At 33.6% G+C, this 21034-nt stretch overlaps 1 protein-coding gene across 9 annotated transcripts in view; it reads right to left on the bottom strand.

Annotated features, from left to right (window-relative positions):
- TINAG (tubulointerstitial nephritis antigen) overlaps positions 1-21034 on the bottom strand; it is an 83078-nt gene that overhangs the window by 7710 nt on the left and 54334 nt on the right. The window contains exon 10 of one of the 9 annotated variants that reach the window (XM_081045012.1): positions 4057-4153. The exons of the other annotated variants lie outside the window; for them this stretch is intronic. Within the exon in view, the coding sequence (XP_080901138.1) occupies positions 4126-4153 (28 nt within the window). The 3' untranslated portion in view covers positions 4057-4125. Of the gene's footprint in view, positions 1-4056; positions 4154-21034 lie in introns of those variants that run through there. 9 annotated transcript variants of the gene reach the window in all.

Here is a 21034-nt window from a genome sequence, read left to right on the forward strand (position 1 = left end):
TCTATTTACCAATGAAATAACAAGACTTGTCCAAGAGCACAGAGTGGGAAATGTTGAGCTGGGATTCCAAATCCCATACGCTTCTTAATATGTCCTATTGCTTCTCTCATAAAGGCCCCAACTGCAGTGTGTCCTGCACAGCACTAGTTTTATGTTGAGAAAGCATAGTGATCACCACTATCATGTGATTTAACTGATTGTGAGAATATAGCTCTGCCCACATATCACCCATCAATCCCTCCCTAATACCCCGAATCCCCCATTGAGCTCCTTCAAGCTAAATCATGGGGTTCCATTACATCACAAACATTCCTGGAAGACATACAAACTTGTTCAAATATTATCAATATGTCAGTGTGCAGACAGTTATTTTTCATAGTACAGACTAGAAAAATGGCACCATGGCATGGAGGCATTGCTGAAGAGGACAGGTTTATGCTAGAGATCTTAAGGCACTCAAGAAAATATGTTAATGCATTTGGATCTCTTGGCATGAGAGGGAGGGGAGAAAAAAGTGACTTGAGGGGTGGGAACCTAAAAAATAATTTTTCTTTCTTTTGTTCCTGATGGTGGCTAAGTGTGCTAATTATACTGATTGCCATCTCTCTTCAAGTTCTCTGTTGCACACAGGGGTAGACTGGAACACCAGGTTTCAAATATTCCAGGCAGTTTAATGTGTACGTTCAAGCTGATTCTACTTCCAAAACCATTTTTGTGGTTTTATAATTTCTTTTACATTTTCTAAAAAGTCACCACCATTGAAAAAACTTACCAATCATAGCAAATGCCTCCAAACTTCAAAGATCATGATGCACTTCAAGTAATAAATGACATCTAAAACCTCATTTCTACTCATGTATCATGGCCATTGAAACCATTTAAAAAAGGCTTTACCACTCAATTAAACTTCCTTTCAGATGATCTGACTACTAGTTACTGTGGCTACTATGTACATAAAATACGAAACACAAGACAAAATCAGAAGAATCTAAAGAACCATTCAATTCCAAAATTATATAGGAAGGAGAGGAAGCCCACATCTGAGATCTAACCAGACATGGCAGAAGTTTGGGGCAGTCTTGCTTGAAGCACTAAGGAGCCTCCTAAGAAAGAACTCTCAATCAAGAAAGAGGTGTTTAGACATGGCAAGCCTGATTCAGTTACTAAGCCTCGATCAAAAGAAAGGAGGAGTAAATGATAGTATAATTTATTCCCTGTCACTCAGATTGGTCCAAACTCTGCCTCACACTGGACTCGGGTATGTTTAGAGTTGGGAAGGGATAAGTCAGACTTGTTATTAAAACCTAAAAGATTTATTTTGTCAAAACCTCTTTGTGTTCTATAAAACACTTTAATAACACTCCAATAAAGGGTTAAGACCAAAAGTGCATAAAGGTTTCTTTCGCACTTTGTAAGATGTTTCAACTTCTTGGTCTCCAATGCACTGAAGATGGGGCATGGGAAAACAAAGATATAAGCAACAGAGGCAACAGAAAAAAACAAGTTAAATACACCATGAAATGAGTATTACATTTATTAAGAAGACTATTTTAAATACCCTTGGGAATTTTCAAAAATATTGAGGCAGTGTTTGGGGGCATGAAGATCCATAATTGTATATGGAGTTAAAATTTAGCAGAATAATGACTACACATAACTCCATTACCAACAGATCAGAGACCAACTATTTCAAGGAAACAGAACATTTCCTCACAAAGGAGAAGAGGCACTTCAGATTGTAATTGTAAATTTTTTCTTTTTTTAGTACCAAAAAATAAATTATAAGTAAAAAAATCTACCTTGGTTTGGCAACACCTAAGTAATATAAACTACCACTTTTATTTTTGTTCAATTGCCTATTGTTTTTCATATGTTCCTATAAATTTTGCTGATTATCTAAATAATATTTTCAATGATATAATAGAGAGCAATCATTCTTATCTTGCACATCGATCAACTCTTTAGAGTTGCTGTAAATTCTTTTTCAAGCATTGCTGTTTATTATAACTTTAAGGTACACTATTTAAAATACAAGTCATTTTTAATCCAAAGAAAATGCTAGAATTCAAATTATTATTTTTTAAAAAATCTCAAAATAGACAAAAACATTAAGTCTTCAAATAAGGTGAGAGAGGAAAAGTAAAGTAAGGTGGCTGAGTTTGATAGTCTCAGAGACTAAGATGCTTGTGAAGGAAAAATATAAACAAAGGATGTTAACCTTTATGCCAAATTCAGATGGACAATAAAATATTATACTCACCACAGCTATTGTGCAGTTTTACTATGTTAGAGCCTCTGCGTCAAACTACAAGCAAGATCCATCCATCACAGAATCTAACATCTGCTCTGCAATCTTTTGCTATCTTTTCTCTCCAGAGGAGCTCTAGACAGTACCTCAGATGGTAATCAAATACACCACAGAGTCGCGATGGGGTATAGTAGAAAAAATAGATTTGTAGGTTATTTTCTAAATATCTTATGCTCTACAAGGCTGAGAGAAATCACTTTACCCTGGGTGATTTCCCATGGATATCATAGCAAATTCATGTAATTAAAACCTTTATCCAAACAGAAATGAAGGTTAACTAGTACAAAGCGACTACATATATTATTCATTTATATTCATTTCGTTATTTATTTACAGGAAAGAGTTCCTCTCTTTTTCACCTATGCAGGGCATTTTTCTCTAACATATGTATGTTTCTAAATTATGGTACTGTACTTTTGCTTGCCATTATACCAATAGGCTAAAAATTCTAGAAATATGTATATACCAGGGGTGCCAAAATAATGTATACAAGTGAACACTTTGTTTAGCGTTGCTCAAGCAGTAATTCACCGTAATGCAAAGTGCCTGGACACTGGTGGTAACCACTCTGAGCATCTCTTGTAATTGCAAAAGTCAAATGTGACTTGTATTCATTTTTTGTTATCAGTATATACTGAGTATTACAATTTTAATACAGTTTTCCTTCCTTAAGGAGAGGAAAATGTGTATACTTTTCCTTTCCTTTCTTAAGGAAAGGAAAATGTGTATACTTTCTTAAAATGTATATACTTGTTTTGGGTACCCTCTGTATTTTCACAAATGTCCTCTTATAAGTGAACAGCTGTCCTTGAGGACATGGGGATCTTCACTACATTCATATTTTCACTAAACATAACTATTTACAGTCTTCTTTCCTTCATTTGTACCTCTTCATTTTAAGGACTATCCACAAGCATTTAGAGAGACCAGAACCTTACCTTACTCTTCTCAGATTGTTTCCTTTACCTTGGTACTCTAAAACAAGTTGTATAATAGGTTCACAAGCTTAATAGTGGCTTTTCTTACCTCAAGTAATTCTACTTTATAAGAACGTTATGCTGTTCTTTTGAATTTTTTTCCTACCTCATTAAATTGTTTTAACTATTTGTTAAGACCCATTAATGCCTATTTTCTTTCAAAATTTAGTGAATCTGCTAAAATGCTTGCATTGAAAAAATCTGGACAGGTCTTAGATCATGTACCACATTCCCTGAGGATACCTGAAACTGGTAATTCCCTACATTGAATCTACTCTCCCTCAAGTACATGATCATTTAATCTCTTCTTTCTGGATTCATCTTATAGGCTCGTTTTTAGATAGTTCTGGAAACATTACTCTTTTACATAATATTAGAAGTCTTTGTGGATAGACCATAAATTCTGCAGAGTAGGGCATTAAAACCCATTAAAGAATAATGTAAGATTTTGTATTGCTAAGGTTATGAACACCTTTAGGCATATTCCCTTTAAAAAGAATGTACTTTTCGGATAACTGTACTAAACAATACCAGATTTCTTAAAACCCTATTTTAAGCTATGTCTAGATAGTAAAATTATTGGAACTGAATAACTACTTTGTATAGGATTTTATATTATAATTTTTTTCTCCCTTGGTTTCCATTTTGCCATTGAGGTCCATGTATCCAGGCATGATCATATGTGACAATGATAAATAAGAGTGTATTAAGGGAAAACATTCTTAAAGTTCCCATGAATATTCTTTTTAAAAGGAAAGCACATAATCTTTTGTGTACTTCATTTATTTCTACCTTTATTCAGCAAACTACTGTTTCGTACAAAGAAGATATCTTTTTCCTTCAAGAGGCTGACCATCTAATGGGAGTGCTGTTGGTAAATGAAAAACACAGTATAAAATAATTTGAATTCTGTAATTGCTACTTGTGTAAAAGCATGTTTAATTTTTTCCTATGGGTTACAGATGTAGAGATTAACTGTCTATGAAAGGCCAAGGCAACTCCCTTCACAGATTTGAGTAGGAATTCTTCAGGTAGAAGTAGGAGTATAGAATTTAGGGATAATAAATAAGTGCGAAGTCACAGGAGTGCCATAAAAACCTCATCTCAGCCTATTTTAAGAGTAGCACTTGGTCCAGGACGACGGGAAAGCAGAAATGGGAGTGGCAGGAAATGAATTTGGGAAAGAAGATTTAGCTCAGGTCATCCAGAGTGCTCATGGCTACCAATCTTGGCATTTAGTCATACAAAATTGGTGACAGAGTCATCTGAATATGGGATATGACATGCTCTAGACAGTCTTTCAAAGGGACAACTCTGGTATTGGAATGTGAGATAGGTTCCAGGGGCAAGGGGTTGAAAGCATGAAATGAACATTGTAGTTAAAATAAGAAATAACGAAATGCTGAAAATAATGCAATATCCACAAAGCAAATATTGTTTATTCTCTTAACAGCTGTATCGCAAACATCTGGAATAGAGACTGTGACATAGTCAACCCTAAATAGTTATTTGCTGATGAAGTGAATTGAAGTACACTGGCAGCAGGAATGAACAGGAGGTCACCGATTTGAGATCTATTTTGGAGATAAAAGTGATGGAATTTCTTGGCCAATTTATGTTGACAGAAAAGGAGAAGAGTCAAGGTTAACTCCAGGATTTCAAGGCTGAATGAGCAGGTACACCAAATGTGGCATTACGGGAAGTGCACTTCACATTCCACAGAGACGTGTTCCTGATGATCAGGTTGATTTATCATTACCTACGAACATAACTATAGAGTTGCTTCATTTTCTTTGAATTCTCTCTACCGATAGTGGTTCTGCATATTAACCTTCAAATTCATGAGTTTTCGGGATTTCTAACTGAAAGCACTGTAAGACCCAAGGAAAGTTGATTTTAAAAAGAAATTATGAAAGAGGCTTTCTGCAGAATAAGGAATTCTTTTGGGATGAGAAGAATGATTTTCCTAATTCACATGTCAAGATCATATTTGCTTAGGAATCAAGTTCTTTAAAGCAGGTCTCACATCCAAGAATCGGGAGTTACAAGAACAAAAAAAAAGTTTTATTTTACATTGATAGTAGGTATATTACAGTGTAGCAAAATCATCCACACTAAAATATTGCAAATCTCCTGATAATTTGCTGCTTTTCAGCTTGTGCCCAGTAGACTGACAACAGGAATTCAAACTCATGTTCTGGGCAGACCAATTCTCTTTTAGTGAATATAGATCCAGACAGATAAAAATAAAGTTTCTAAAGAGTGGACATGTAAAAAACTTTTATGTAGCACAGCCTACTAGAACAGGAAATTTTGAAGGAACACAAGGAACAAATACATTAAAAAAAAAAAAAGCCTAAGCAGAACTCCAAACTTTCTTATTAAGGAAATGAAAGTGAGATAGGATACAAGTGTAAAGATATCAGGAGATAAGCCTCAAGTCAATAACAATGATATGACTACTCTGGATATAGGATTTTGCTTTTAAAGGTGAGATAGCAGATGGACTCGCAGCTCCCTTTAAACAAGATTTCAAAAATAACTGCAGTAACAGTGAAACAGAGACATGCAGGGTTTCATTGCCTGATGAATGTTCTACCAAAGACCCTTAGCAACTTCATTCAAAAAAATACTCAGACAGAGTGAGTGTGGCAGTGTTGAATAACAGAGTGATTAAAAACATTCTTAGCATTCAGTCACTAAAATCAAAGTTCTATTAACGATAGCATTGTTCTGAAACAGAGCATTCTTTTGAGAATAAGTAATGAGATCTATTTTACCAAAAGAAAGAACACTCCACCCCAGGTGATGGATACCTGGCAGTAGATACAGAAATCAGAACAAAGATGCAGACCACATTTCTCCTGATGTAGGAGTCTATTTATTCTATTCTTTTATTAATTCAAAAGATTCCAAAAGCGTTAGCTTTGCCAAAAATATTGTATAATAAAAGATACAGACATCAGCTGTTATTAGTTCATTAAATGGCTGCAGTATACATAATTTTTACCAGTACCATGTTATTTTACTATAATAGAAGACCGGTCTTTATAATGTAACACAACACAACATAACACAACATAACATAACATACATAACATAACATAACATAACATAACATAACATAACATAACACCGGGTCTTATATTAATTTTTGCTCCAAAAGACGCAGTAGAGCTGATTGTCTGGTTAGATCTTATTTTCGGGGAAACACGGTACAAGAGGGCAGAAATGGGTGAAATCATATCCAGCTGTGATGAGGGAAGGCCTTGAATAATTTGTGGAAGATGCCAATAAGAAATACCTGAGAGGAGAGCACAAAACAATGCCAGGAGCTACTCTTTGTGGATTCATAGAGAAATAATGAAAGGTTGGAAGGAGGAGGATTATAAGCAGTCATAGACAAGATAAAGCTGGTAATGGTAAACAAGATGAAATAAAATGGAAAGCGTGAGTGCTGGAAGCAGGAATCACACTTTGGTGATTACAACAATATTCAAATCAGGGTTGAATTCATCACATCTAACTATCTCATTTGTATCCAGAAATGTAATGAACACAATTATTACAAAGATGGGGATAGAAGGGAACAAAATTTAATGCATTTATTTTAAGAATCAAAATAAATCAAAGTTGTCACTTAATATCACAAGCAGTACTCATTTATCATCTGCAAAATTCATTTTTCTGCAACCGTTCCCTTTTTATTATAACATATACTTGACCTGACCTTCTCCTTGGTCTTATTCAGTAATATCCTACATGTTTCTGTTCAGAGAAGATATTGTACATCACCATGGCAACACATGTCTTTTAACAAATTTTCCTAGTTCATTCATTCATCAGAATTGTCATATATATCATATTCCTAAAGCATAACATAAAATCCTGATCCTAGATTCTGAAATGATGAGCTTGAATTATATGCTTTCCAAAAATGCACAATGTGCTCTCTTTCAGGGGACACACAATCCATATACTGGTTGACAGGAAAAAGTCAGAAGCCACTATAGTTCGTACTCCTGATGTCCTCTTCCTCAACCACACTTCTCTAGAAATGCAAAAACATACACTTTGCCTAGCCTCCATGTGAATTCTATCATTTTTGCAATTTTTATAGGCAACACCTATCACAGAAGGTACTAGGTTATAAAACAAAATCACTAAAAAGAATTTGTTAAGCTAATTTTGAAGACAGCACTGTACCGGGGGCTAATAAAATGCCATCATACAGGTCCACCAAATCTGAAGTATCGACAGACATTAAAACTCATGTCAGCAAGAAAATATACTTTCCCAATAACTGAAAGCAGTTCTCAGCTTTCATGTAACCCATGGCCTCGGTTCTCTACAAATCTAAGGAATTTGCCTATAATAATCGCTTTCTCCAGCTGAGCCATTTCTTCATGTACCACATCTTTCCTTGATGTTTACCAACTAAGGAATTATTATTTCCAACCGCACTGATTTCACACAATCCAGTAGAGTTAAAGTGTATGTGACCAAACTTCTACTACTTATATGGCTTTCTTGGTACATACAGGATTGTATTATCTAAGGTCATGATAATTACGTCACATTTACCAAATAAACTAATCATTTCCTCTTACAGTCACATTTCTCTTCCCTTTCTCATCCTATTCATCCACCTGTACTCTAAGAGTAAGTTGGATCAAATATTTTTCATGATAATAAGTTGAAATAAGTGTAAAAGTATATTATATCACAGGTAAGTATTCATTAAGGCCATAATTAGAATCCACTCCAAATTATACTTTGAAGAAATAATTCTGAAAACAGACTCAGAGTAATAAAGAAAAAGTTAAAGAAAGTATGAATTTAAAAAAAAAAACTAAAGAAAATGCAAAGTGAGTAGCCTACCAGGTAACAGACACAATATCTCATTTAATCCTTACAACAAGACAGTGAGGAAACTATTTATTATCCCAATGTAATAGATGAAAAAGCTGAGCTATAGAGAGATTAAATATCCTGCCTGAGATCACCCAGGGAGAAGGGCAGAACTAGCATTTGAGCATAAGCTTTAACCAAAACCCCTATCCTTTCTGCTCTGTTGCCTCCGCAATCAAGATTAGTCCTTCACTGTCTTGAAGCAGAAACACATAAGCATATGTTTTATAAGCCATGTTTTTATGAATGTCCAGAAAACTTTCTAAGAATTCTTTTGAAAACAACACTCCCACTATGCCTTCACCTAACAAAAAATAAAGCTTATATTTTTTGCTGTTGTTGTTATTTGGTTGTGTACAAGGTCAATATGTAGTAATGCCAGTGATAGAGTAGAAGGGACCCGGTCAGTGTTTGAGATGACAAATCAATGAGACGAATGTCAAACAAGAGAAAACAGACGGAGCACAAACTGCCCTGTCAGTGTGATTTAGTGCTGACAGACAAGGCAACATGATTCAATCAGCACTGAAAACAGAAGAAAAATAAAACCCATTTTTCAGTTTCACCAATCCCCAGGTCCCCCTCCACCTCCACTCTTTTGTCATTAAGTTTAGCTCAAAGGATCCCAAGAGTCTGTGGAAACTTCCAGTGGCTTCTTTGGACGATTAATTAATAGTGTTTCATAGCTGTATCAATCAGTGGGTCTTATTTTATTTATTAATGTTATCTATGTTATTCATCTCAGTATCTCCAGCACCTAGTAAAGTGACCAGGACACAATCATGGCTCAATAAAATTTGGTGAAAGTTGGAGTTGAGAATCAATTTGGGGAGCTTATACATGAACTAAATAATTGCATTTTTCACTTTCCAATTAAGGTTTGAATATTTTTGGAAGTCATGCATATATTAGGCAAAAGCTTCTCTTAGCCTTCATATCATCTTAACTAGTTTTTTCTTAATTTTTTATCAAATTTAATAAACACGTAATATGAAAATATATGAATGCCAAGTAAATGTATGTAAGAAAAATTAAATTTGATAAGACTTAAAATGGAGATAAAAGAATATTCTAATATAATTTGCACCTACAATTATAACAATAGTTACAAATGTAAAGATTCAGCAAGAAAAAACAATTTCTATTTTGTCTTTCTTTTCCTACAGACTTGGATATCACTAAGCCCAAAAGGCATTTTCCAGGATCTGTTTTACGTGACCTCTAAGCAACATTTCACACTGCTAACTATTGCTGTCTTCTTGGAACCCTCTCTCTCCCATGTCTGTATGATACCAAGCCTGGTTCTCGCTCTCTGACCACTGCTTCTCAGTTTCCTTTACTATTCATTCCTTCTCTATTTGACCTTTAAATGTTGGTGTTCTTTAGGTTTTGGTCTGTAACTCTGCCTTCCACTCCCATGACTTTAGCTACCATCTAAACGCTGATCATTTTCAATGATTTCTCTTTGGACTCATAAAAGTTGATGGTTTCACTACACACACACACACACACACACACACACACACACGCACGAGATGTGAGAAGTAAGTTTGTGAACTTGTTGCAATGATGTTGCTAACCTTTTTTGATATCAGAGGAATTATTCATGACGAATAATCATGACAAACAGTTAAGTTTATTATTTGGAAGTGCTGGAAAGGCTGCATGAAAAAGTTAGATGATCTGAACTTTTCGTCCATAATTCATAGCTCTTGCATCATCAAAACAATGCACCAGCTCACATGGCACTGTCTGTGAGGGAGTTTTTAGCCAGTAAACAAATAACTGTATTGGAACCCCCTCCCTACTCACCTGATCTGGCCCCCAATGACTCCTTTCTATACCTGAAGATAAAGGAAACATTGAAAGGAAGATATTTTTATGACATTCAGGACATCAAGGGTAATAGGAGGACAGATCTGATGGCCATTCCAGAAAATGTTCCAAAATTGCTTTGAAGCGTGGATTAGGTGCTGGCATCAGTGCATAACTTCCTAAGGGGAATACTTCCAAGGTGACCATAGTGATATTCAGCAATGAGGTATGTAGCACTTTTTCTAGGATGAGTTCACAAACTTAATTGTCTGATCTCGTATATAAATGAACACAGGTAAAGTAGTAAAGATAGAAAATAATTATTACCCCCAAATAGCTTTAGGGTCAGGTAGTTTAATGCGAGTTGTTCTTTTCATTTTGTTTTGCTTTGCTTTGTTTTGTTTTGTTTTGTTTTTAAGGTACCTTAAAAATAGCTCCAGAAGAACTTTGAAAATTACACAATTTATGAGATTATTATAATCTATTACCAAAATTTGAAAAGGCAATAATATAAAACAAATTTATACTAATTTCTTCAGTAAGTTGTAAAACAATAAAATGATAGCAAATCTTGTACATTGATGTAAAGAGCCTTCACAACATAATAAAGTTAATTCTAGAAATATGTGTAGTTTACTATTAACAAATCCATTAACAGAATATAATATTAGTAAATCTATTAAGAGGTATTCACTAATTTCAACGTATATTAAAATTTTCTAATGAAATATAAAATTCACTATGATCTAAACTTTTAGAAAACCAGGATTAGGATACTTTCTATTATGTTGAAAATAAATTTTGTTTTCTTCACTCATTTCTTTTCTCCCCTCTGCTTTGGCAACAATAAGTGTGTTCTCTGTGTCCATAGGTCTAGTTCTGTTTTGTTCATTTGTCTTGCTTTTTCTAGACACCACAAATAAGTGAAAATACATGGTATTTGACTTATTCTGTCCGACTTATGTAATTTACCATAACACCCTCTAGGTCCATGCATATTGCTGCAATGGCAGGATTTTGTTGTTTTTATGGCTGAGTAATATTCCATTGTACATCTATACCACATTTTCTTTATCTATTCATCTATCAATGGAAACCTAGATTGTTTTCATATTTTGTCTATTGTTCATAATGCTGTAATGGACATAGGGGTGCATATACCTTTTGAATTTTTTTTTAAAAGTATTTTGATTCAAGAATCAACACATAGTTAATATAATGACCCAAAATCAATGGGACACTGTGGAAGCAGTTGTAAGAAAGAAATTCATCGCAATACAGGCCTACTTCAAGAAATAAGAAGAATCGAAAATAAACAATCTAACTTTACACCTAAAGGAATGAGAAAAAAAAAAAAAACAAACAGCAAACAAAGCTCAAAGTGAGTAAAAGAAAAAATAATAAAGGTCAAGGTAGAAATAAGCAAAACAGAATTCAAAAACTTCAAAAGATCAAAGAAACCAAGAACCATTTCCTTGAAAAGATAAACAAAATCGATAAACCTTTGACCAGACTCATCAAGAAAAAGAGGACCCAAATAAATAAAATCAGAAAAAAAGAGAAGTGACAAGTGACACCACAGAAATACAAAGGATTATAAGTAAAATCTACAAACAATATATGCCAACAAAATGGACAATCTAGAATAAATGAATACATTCCTAGAAACATGATCTACCAAAACTGAATCAAGATGAAACAGAAAATCTGAACAGACCAATTATTACTAACAAAATTAAATCAATTATCAAAAACCTCCCAACAAACAAAAGTCCTGGACTGGATAGCTTCACAGGTGAATTTTACCAAACAGTCAAAGAAGAATTAACATCTACCATTCTCAAACTATTCCAAAACAAAGTTCAAGAGGAGTGAAGCCTCCCAATATAATTTTACAAGGCTGTCATTACCTTGATGCCAAAAGCAAAGACACTACAAAAAAAAAAAAAAACTGTAAGCCAATATCCCGGGTGAACATAGAAGCAAAAATCAACAGAATGTTAGCAAATCAAATTCAGTAGATACATATAAAAGATCATATACCATGATCAAGTCAGATTCATTCTTGGGATGCAATATTGGATCATGATCCAAAAAACAATGTAATACGCCACATAAACAAAATGAAGGATAAAAATCATATGATCATATAAATAGATGCAGAAAAACTGTTTGACAAAATTCAGCCTCCATTTATGATAAAAACTCTCAGCAAAGTGGGAACACAGGGAACATTCCTCAACATAATAAAGTCCACATAGAACAAACGCACAGCTAACATCATACTCAATGGTGAAAACCTAAAAGCATTTTCCTTATGAAGAGGAACAAGAAAAGAATGTACACCTTCACCACTTTTATCCAACAGTATTGGAAGTCCCAGTCACAGCAATCAGACAAGAAAAAGAAAAATATGCATCCGAATTGGAAAAGAAGTAAAACTGTCATTGTTTGCAGATGACAATACTACTACAGAGAGAGAACCCTAAAAGTTTTACCAAAAAAACTATGAGAACTGATTAATAAATTCAGTAAAGTAGCAGGACATAAAATTAATATTTAGAAATAGGTTGCATTTTTATATACTAATAATGAACTATCAGAAACAGAAATTAAAAAAGCAATCCTATTTACAACTGCATCAAAAAAAAATAATAATAATAATAAAGTAAAATACCTAGGAATAAATTTATTCAAGGAGGTAAAAGACCTGTACTCAGAAAACTGTATGCTATTGTAGAAAGAAATTGAAGAAGAAAGAAATAAATGGAAGTACATATTGTGCTCATGGATAGGAAAAATTAACATCTTTAAAATGTCCATACTACCTAAAATAATCTATAAGTTTAATGCAATCCCTGTCAAAATACAAATGGCATTTTGCACAGAACTAGAACAAATAATCCTAAAATTTGTATGGAACCACAAAAGACCTTGAATAGCCAAAGCAATCTTGAGAAAAAAGAACAAAATTTGTGGCATCACACTACCTGATATCAAACTATACTACAAGTCTACAGTAATCAAAACAGTATGGACTGGCATAAAAACAGACACATAAATCAATGGAAAAGAATAGAGAGATCAGAAATAAACCCACAAATATATAGTCATTTAATCTATGACAAAGGAGGCATAATATACAATGGGGCAAAGACAGTCTCTTCAATAAATTGTGTTGGCAAAACTGGACAGATACATGCAAAAGAAATGAAACTAAACCACCTTATTATACCATATACAAGAATAAACTCAAAATAGATTAGAGACTTAAATATAAGACCCAAAACCATAACATTTCTAAAAGAAAACATAGGCAATAAATTTTCTGACATTGATCTCAGTAATATTTTTATCTGATATATATCTCCTTGGGCAAGAGAAACAAAAGAAAAAATAAACAAATGGGACTATAACAAACTAAAAATGTTTTGCACACCAAAGGAAACTATCAACAAAACGAAAAAACAACCTACTGAATGGGACAAGATATACATCTAATAATGAGTTAATATCCAAAATTTATAAAGAACTTGTACAACACAACACTAAAAAAAAAAAAAAAAAAAAAAAAAAAGCAAACCCATTAAAAAATGGGCAGAGGACATGAATAGACATTTATCCCAAAGGATATACAATGAGGTTAGACAATTAAGTTCATGAACTTATCCTAGAAAAAATGCTACATACCTCATTGTTGAATATCACTACGGTCACCTTTGAAGTACTCCCCATAGGCAGCTATGCACTGATGCCAGCACCTAGTCGACCTTCAAAGCAATTTTGGAACTTTTTTTCTGGAATGGCTATCAGAGCTGTCATCATATTACCCTTAATGTACTGAATGTCATCCTGTCTTCCTTTCAATATTTCCTTTATCTTTGGGTAAGAAAGAAGTCATTGGGGGCCAGATCAGGTGAGTACGGAGGGTGTTCCAATACAGTTATTTGTTTACTGGCTGAAAATTCCCTCACAGACAGTGCCCTGTGAGCTGGTACATTGTATTGATGCAAGAGCCATGAATTGTTGGGGAAAAGTTCAGGTCATCTAACTTTTTCACACAGCCTTTCCAGCACTTCCAAATAGTAAAGTTGGTTAACTATTTGTCCAGTTGGTACAAATTCATCATGAATAATCCCTCTGATACCAAAAAAAGTTAGCACCATCATTGCAACAAGTTCACGAACTTAATTGTCACATCTGGTAGATGGCCAATAGACATGAAAAGATGTTCAATGTCACTAATTGTGAGAGAAATGCAAATTAAAACTACAACTGTCAGAATTTACTTACACCTGTCAGAATGGCTGTCATTAATAAATCAACAAACAACAAGTGTTGGCAAAGATGTGGATAAAAGGGAACCTTCATGCACTGTTGGTGGGATTGCAAATTGGTGCAGCCACTATAGAAAACATTACGGAGGTTCGGTTCCTCAAAAACTTAAAAACAGAAGTACTTTATTTATGACCCAGCAATTCCACTTCTGGATGTTTATCCAAAGAAATCCAAAACATTAATTCAAAAAGATATATGCACCCTAATGTTCATTGCAGCATTATTTACAATAGCCAAGATATAAAGCAACCTAACTGCCCATCAACAGGTGATTAGATAAAGAATGTGGTACATATGCACAATGGACTATTGCTTAGCCATAAAAAAGAATTAAATCTTACCATTTCTGACAAAATGAATGGACCTAGAAGGTATCATGCTAAGTGAAATAAGTCAGACAGAGAAAGACAAACAACGTATGATCTCACGCGTATATATGGAATCTAAAGAACAGAATAAATGAACAAACAAAACAGAAATAGAGAACAAACTGATAGTTGCTTGAAAGGAGGCTGGGTGAAAAAGGTGCAGGGATTAAGAAGTACAAAATGGTATTTACAAAATAGTCATGGGGATTGTAAAGTAAAGCAGAGAGAATATAGTCAATAATATTGCAATAACTATGTATATAGTGCCAGGTGGATACTAATCAGGGGGATCACTTCATAAATTGTTTAAATGTCTAACCACTATGCTGTACACCTGAAATTAATATCAAATAATATTGAATGTCAACTTTAATTGAAAAATAAAAATTAATAAAGTTGAATAATGGAAAATAGAAAAGAATCAACACATAAAGATTAAACTCTGGAGACATTCAGCTTAAAGGATGTAAAGAGCAATGAGCCCTTTATCCCACTTAGTAAGTTCTAGAAGTCCTGGACAACTTAATACATATGAAATAAGCTTTTGGTTTTCTCTTGAGTTATTTTTATATCTACCATAGAATATTTTCTGTACCTATCACTACACCAATTTTCTTTGCGAATTGTAATTTTCTTTATTACTTAATATCATCCCTTTTATATAAAAATAAAGGCTGTTTTTTTTATTTTTATTTCTCTCAAAAATTTTAAATCTATATTCTTTACAGGTTTCCCCCAAGAAAATCAAGAATTGGTGTTTAATTAGATGTCTTCAGTAACAATGCAAGAAACTCTTTCAGTTACACAACTGAGAAATATAAGATATTTTATATTACCTATTGTTCTCTAAACTCAGTACTATTTAGTGTCTTCACCCACTTGTAAGTGCTCTAGGAAAGTGTCAGCATTTACAGGACCCAAATACTATCACTGAAGCTAAGATTTTCAATTATGTTCATCCAAACTTCAAAAGATATTAAATCACAGAATGTAATTTTCCATTCCATTTCTCAGCAAAATTTATTCTGAAGTCAATTACCAATGGTGGCTTTGCTTGAGAAATCTTGAAATAAAACTGCAGTGTTATAACTGTGTTATAGTTATAAATTTAAAATCATTGAAAGTATTAGAAAATCACTAAGTCAATATTTAAGAATTATTTCAATTATATCACTTGTTTATAATACCCATCATGGCTTTATTTTCCATATAACCAGTTCAATTTTCTCAAATCAGAAAATCAGCTTTCATTCACAAAGAAGGAATCCGAATAACATTTATAATTTTATAAGTTTATTTAAAATCATTAACCTATTTTAAAATGTAGATTTGAGGGAAAATACAGCACATTTTAAAGTTGTATATATAAAGTTGTATACATAATTACATATATATATATAATATATATATATATAATTACAAATATAGCCCAATTGATTCCCACTTTTGATATTATTACTAAGAATAGTTAACATTTATTGAATGTTCCCATATATTAAGCTTATAACTACTATGCCTGCATAATCTCATTTATTCCTCAATAATACCTTTTTATCCCCAGCTTACTAAAGGGTAAGCACAGCTAACTAAATGGCAGCAATAAGTTTTATAGCAGTAGGTCCTATATCCCAGTGGTTTATCAAACAAGATTAGTATTGGAGTAGCTTAAACTGAGTATTAATTCTGCAACTAACCATCAGGTAATCTCTGGAAAATCTTTATCACCATGTCTTCTTTTAGGTTCTTGAGTAGATAAAATTCATGGTCCTTTACAAATCTTAGCTGAATAAAATATTTTAAGTTTGAAAAGTGGTAAATTCTTTAATCAATTGAATCAAATTATCATTTTAATACTTCTTTTATTTTCATTATTATTTACTATTGAAATATTTTAACATGGTAACAAAAGTGAAATAAAATAGTTTAGCAACCAAAGAGCTTCAACTTTGAAAGCTGAATTTCAAAAAGATATAAAGAACTTAAGGTATGGAAAAGAGAAAAAAAAAAAAAAAGTATTACAAACACAAAATCCTGAACAATAGCATTTCTCTAGGAAAAATAAATACAGGGTACTTAATAATAGTCTTTAAAAAGTAAAAACTTGTATGTTATCTTTTTTATTAATAAAACGTAAAGTTTCAATTTAAGCTGTTCTGGGAGTGGTTTTTTTTTATGTATCATTGGGAAAATAGACAGGAAAAATAATTGAATATTGAAAATAAAATGAGAGCAGTGAAGCAATGCAAACACCATCTGATGTTAAAATAAAGTGGTAAAAATAAAATAATAGTGAATATTTTGAGCAAGTAACCCCAGAATCAAACTATAATAAATTCATTAAGAATTTGACATGCAACAAAAAATGCATTATAAAGCTAGCAGAAGGAGTGGATTATTCATTAGGTGACCCTAGTGTTTTTCTTTCAGAGTTTGCAGGGAAAATTAGATCATCACCCACACATCATTCACCCAAATATCTTTCAGGTAAAATTTTGACTTAAGTAGTTTAAAAATAGAAGTTTAAAAATCAAGGTTAAAAGTTAAAGTATTCCAGGTCAAAGTCATTAAAAATAAATTTATAAAGGCCAACAATAAACTGGGGTTTAGTTGATATTATAAAAGGAGTGATGCTTCCAATGCATTATTAGCTCATACCCATCAAGATTTTTAAATCTAAGACTCTATTAGAAGAATGAATTAAGAGTTCATAGTAGAGGAAACGCAAAAGAATAATAAATACATTCACCTTTTCTCTAGGGTCATTTCCTACTCTTCTCTTCACTTGTACCATCTCTAATGTACCTGCACACTCGTAGGTGAAGTTGCTTCCCATCCTCTATGCTTCCATACACTTTCATTCATCCATTTCAAAACCAGTGCTTTACATTATATATTTACAGGGCTGTTTCTACTACTAGATTTTAAGTACTTCATGTCTAGACTACTGTGTGTATGTATTTCCCAGAGCTCAGATCTGCCAATATGTCAGGGCAAGAAAGATTCCTTTTCCATTTTGAAAGTTTTCAAGTTTCTGCTACTTGCCTTGTAGGAGAAACTAAGTAAGTGATTCAGTTTATTGAAATCCCATTTATTTTCTTTGGTGACATTTTCTGATCTCAGAGTTATCTCAGAGTAGAAGGTCTCAGAAATAGGGTGCTGAACTTAACTCCTTGCAAATGTGAAAGACTTGTTTTAGTCTCTTTATTGGAAACACCACTTCACAGGGTATCCACAGGATATGGGGTAGAGGGGTGTCATGCGGCTACATCTTGGAACTTTCACTGTAAACCAACAATGTTGGTGCAAAGGCTAATATGAGATAATGGAGGAATGTGAAGCAAACTCAGAAATAGCAAAGCAGTCAGAGTCAGGCAGGCTCCAGAAGAAGGAAATCCTCGTTTATAGAAGATACCTTTCTGACTTGCTCACCTCTTCCACTCATTTTTCACTAGATTCCTTCATGTGCTACACTCGCACATATTAAGTTCCTTTCACTTCCTTAAAGACGTCATATTCTCTCTCACTGTGAGACTGTGCATTTGCTGCACCCTTTCCCTGGAATATGCTCTTCTCTTTCCATATGCCTTTTAGAATATTTTCTGGCTCTACCAGACTCCTCTTTCCAACCTTCTCTGGCTCCAGAATTGGAGTTACGTGCCTTCATCTATGATGTCCAGCCTCACTATTTGGTATAAATTCCTATCCTATTTCCATCTGCCACTTAAAACCTTGTGTATTAACACCTGCTGACTCATCTACCTCCCTCTCTTGCCTTACTTGAAGACAGAAGCAGTATATTATTTGTATTTGTATTCTTAATGCTAAGGAATTTTTTATTAAAAGAGAAAATACAGCAATTGCTTGAGAAAAACCTATGTGGTAAACAGACATTGAGTGGATTTTGACACTGGACCTTTCCTGTGAGTGTGTGTGTGTGTGTGTGTGTGTGTGTGTGTGTGTGTGTGTGTAGTATTGGTAGAATGTTAATTTTGAAGTCAGAAGGACCTGAAAAGTTTTTAAAAGCATTTTGGGTTTCTTTTTTCTGGTAAGTGGAATAATAATTCCCATCTCAGAAGGATTTTAGTATGAGGATTATACAGTAGTGCTATGTCAGTGATGATGGATATAGTTGGTACCAAATACATTTATCAATTTAACAAATATTGTAAAGCAGTGATTCTTAAAAATTCTCAATGAAGATTCTCTGAAAACAGAGCACATAAGCACAGCGGGCCTGGGAGATGTAGACCAAGTCAGCTCTCAACAAATTCAAAATTTGAGTCTCTGGTGTTTTTTTCCCCTTTAAGATATATGCAAATTTGGAATTGCACTTCAATATTTAGCTCTGTTTGTTCTGATATCAAAATGTTCCTGCCAAATTGTTCACATTGCCCAGCTACTTTTGCAATTGCATAGAGCCATATAAATGAGTTTTAACCAAAGTAATATGAATGGAGTGACAAGGTCCATTTCTGAGTTACGACTTTAAAAGAAGTAAATAAGAAGCCCTCCTCATGCTTTTCTTCATTGTCAATAGGCTCAATGAAATCACAACATGTGACCCTCAGAGACGGCAGAACAATAAGGCAGAAAGGGCTTGGAGTACTTGAAACCAAATGGAGGAGAGCCCAAAACTAGGATCACCCGTCTTGAACTATTATGTGAACAAGAAATAAACTTCTATTAATACATTTGAACCTTTAAAGAATTTGGCTCTATCTGTTGCAGCAGCTACTGTTATTCAACCAGTACACCCGCCACCCCACCTCCCCCAAAAAGGAAAGAACTAAGCATTTTGCAGTTGAAAGATATCCTAACCCCCAAATTACATGTTTTTGTATTGTCTACACTAATTATCAGACATTTATTTGCATTTTCTAAATAAGTGTAGTTGAAATGTTTATTCAACTATCTAGACTTCATCATGCAATAAAAACCTCTAATTAAAACATCTGCTCAGAATTTATCAATTTGCCAGGGGTTAAACATAACATAGCATGAAAATTGAGGCTTAACATTCATTCAGTTGTTATTCAGAAAGAAAGAGAGGGGGAAGAAAAGATGAATAAGGAAAAACTAGTGGTGGTCCCAACAAAGCTATGTCAAATAATTTGTGATGGCCCTAAATAATGATTTACACTCCTGAAATTTTTACTCTTTATGATATGTGGGGAAAATACATTAGAAATTTAACTCTGAAGCATTACTTTTATATTCTCCTCGAGAGCAAGTATCTTTAACTGGATAGATTAGATATATAGATGATAGATAGATAGTATGGAGAGAGAGAAAAAGAGAGAGACAGAGAGAGAGACAAAGAGAGAGAGACAGAGAGACAGAGAGTGAGAGAAAAAGAGAGAGAGAGATCAAAGGTTTATGATTGGAAAGTAGACAATCGGTATTAAAACACAATTAGGCACTAACGTAGATAATTATGGCTTTTAGTCACTCTATAACACTATTCATAATCAGTAAAATATTACTTCTTTATTATTACATGATTACTTTTTTTCATGATAAAAATGTAAAAGGTAAAAAAATAAATTAGAGAATCATAAAATCACTGAATTAAAATGATCACAGCTTCTAACAATGATTTTTCTGTTTTCTCCAAATGCATCAATGCTCTTTTTCATCAGTCTTATCAAGTTTTCTGCCATTTAGCAATACTTATGTCAATACTCATATCCTAAACCATTTGTTTTTCTCACTCTTCATTGCACGCATCTGGAAAACTGTCAGTAGGATGAACTCAACCTCCCATCGCTCCTTGTGTACACCCAACCAGCTGACTACAACAGCAAAAAGCACACACAAGAGGGCAGAATGGCACCATTAGTGATGCGTGGCAGTTTCTTTAGGGTCCTCGGGGCCATTGGCCTAAACATCCAGAACATTGTTGCAAACCATCTCTATTCTCCTCAAATTTCTGATAATGCATCCCTCCCACCACCTCCTACCTCTACAGATAAGCTTACCTTCTACTTCCTGGAAATAAACAAAGAAGTAATCTGATAGATTTGCCTCAATTACTTCCTTAAATGTTAAAACAGCTTCATCTAGCCCCCTCTTCTCTGCCTTACTTTTGATACAATAAAGTTGCTACTTAGTATCTCTTTAAGACCAATCTCTTCATATATTCTAAGTCCCAACACTTTCAGTTTTCCAACTTTCTCAAAAATCTTACACTAACAACTTAAAAAAAAAAAAAATTAAGCTGGCCTCTCTTTCTGTTTTTTTGTTTGTTTGTTTGTTTTTTGCAGACTCATCATTTTCTAGCCAGTCGTTAAATATTGGATTTTTCCATGGCTTAGTGT

This window comes from Rhinolophus hipposideros (genome assembly GCF_964194185.1).
Source record: "Rhinolophus hipposideros genome assembly, chromosome: 3".
Classification (NCBI taxonomy): domain Eukaryota; kingdom Metazoa; phylum Chordata; class Mammalia; order Chiroptera; family Rhinolophidae; genus Rhinolophus; species Rhinolophus hipposideros.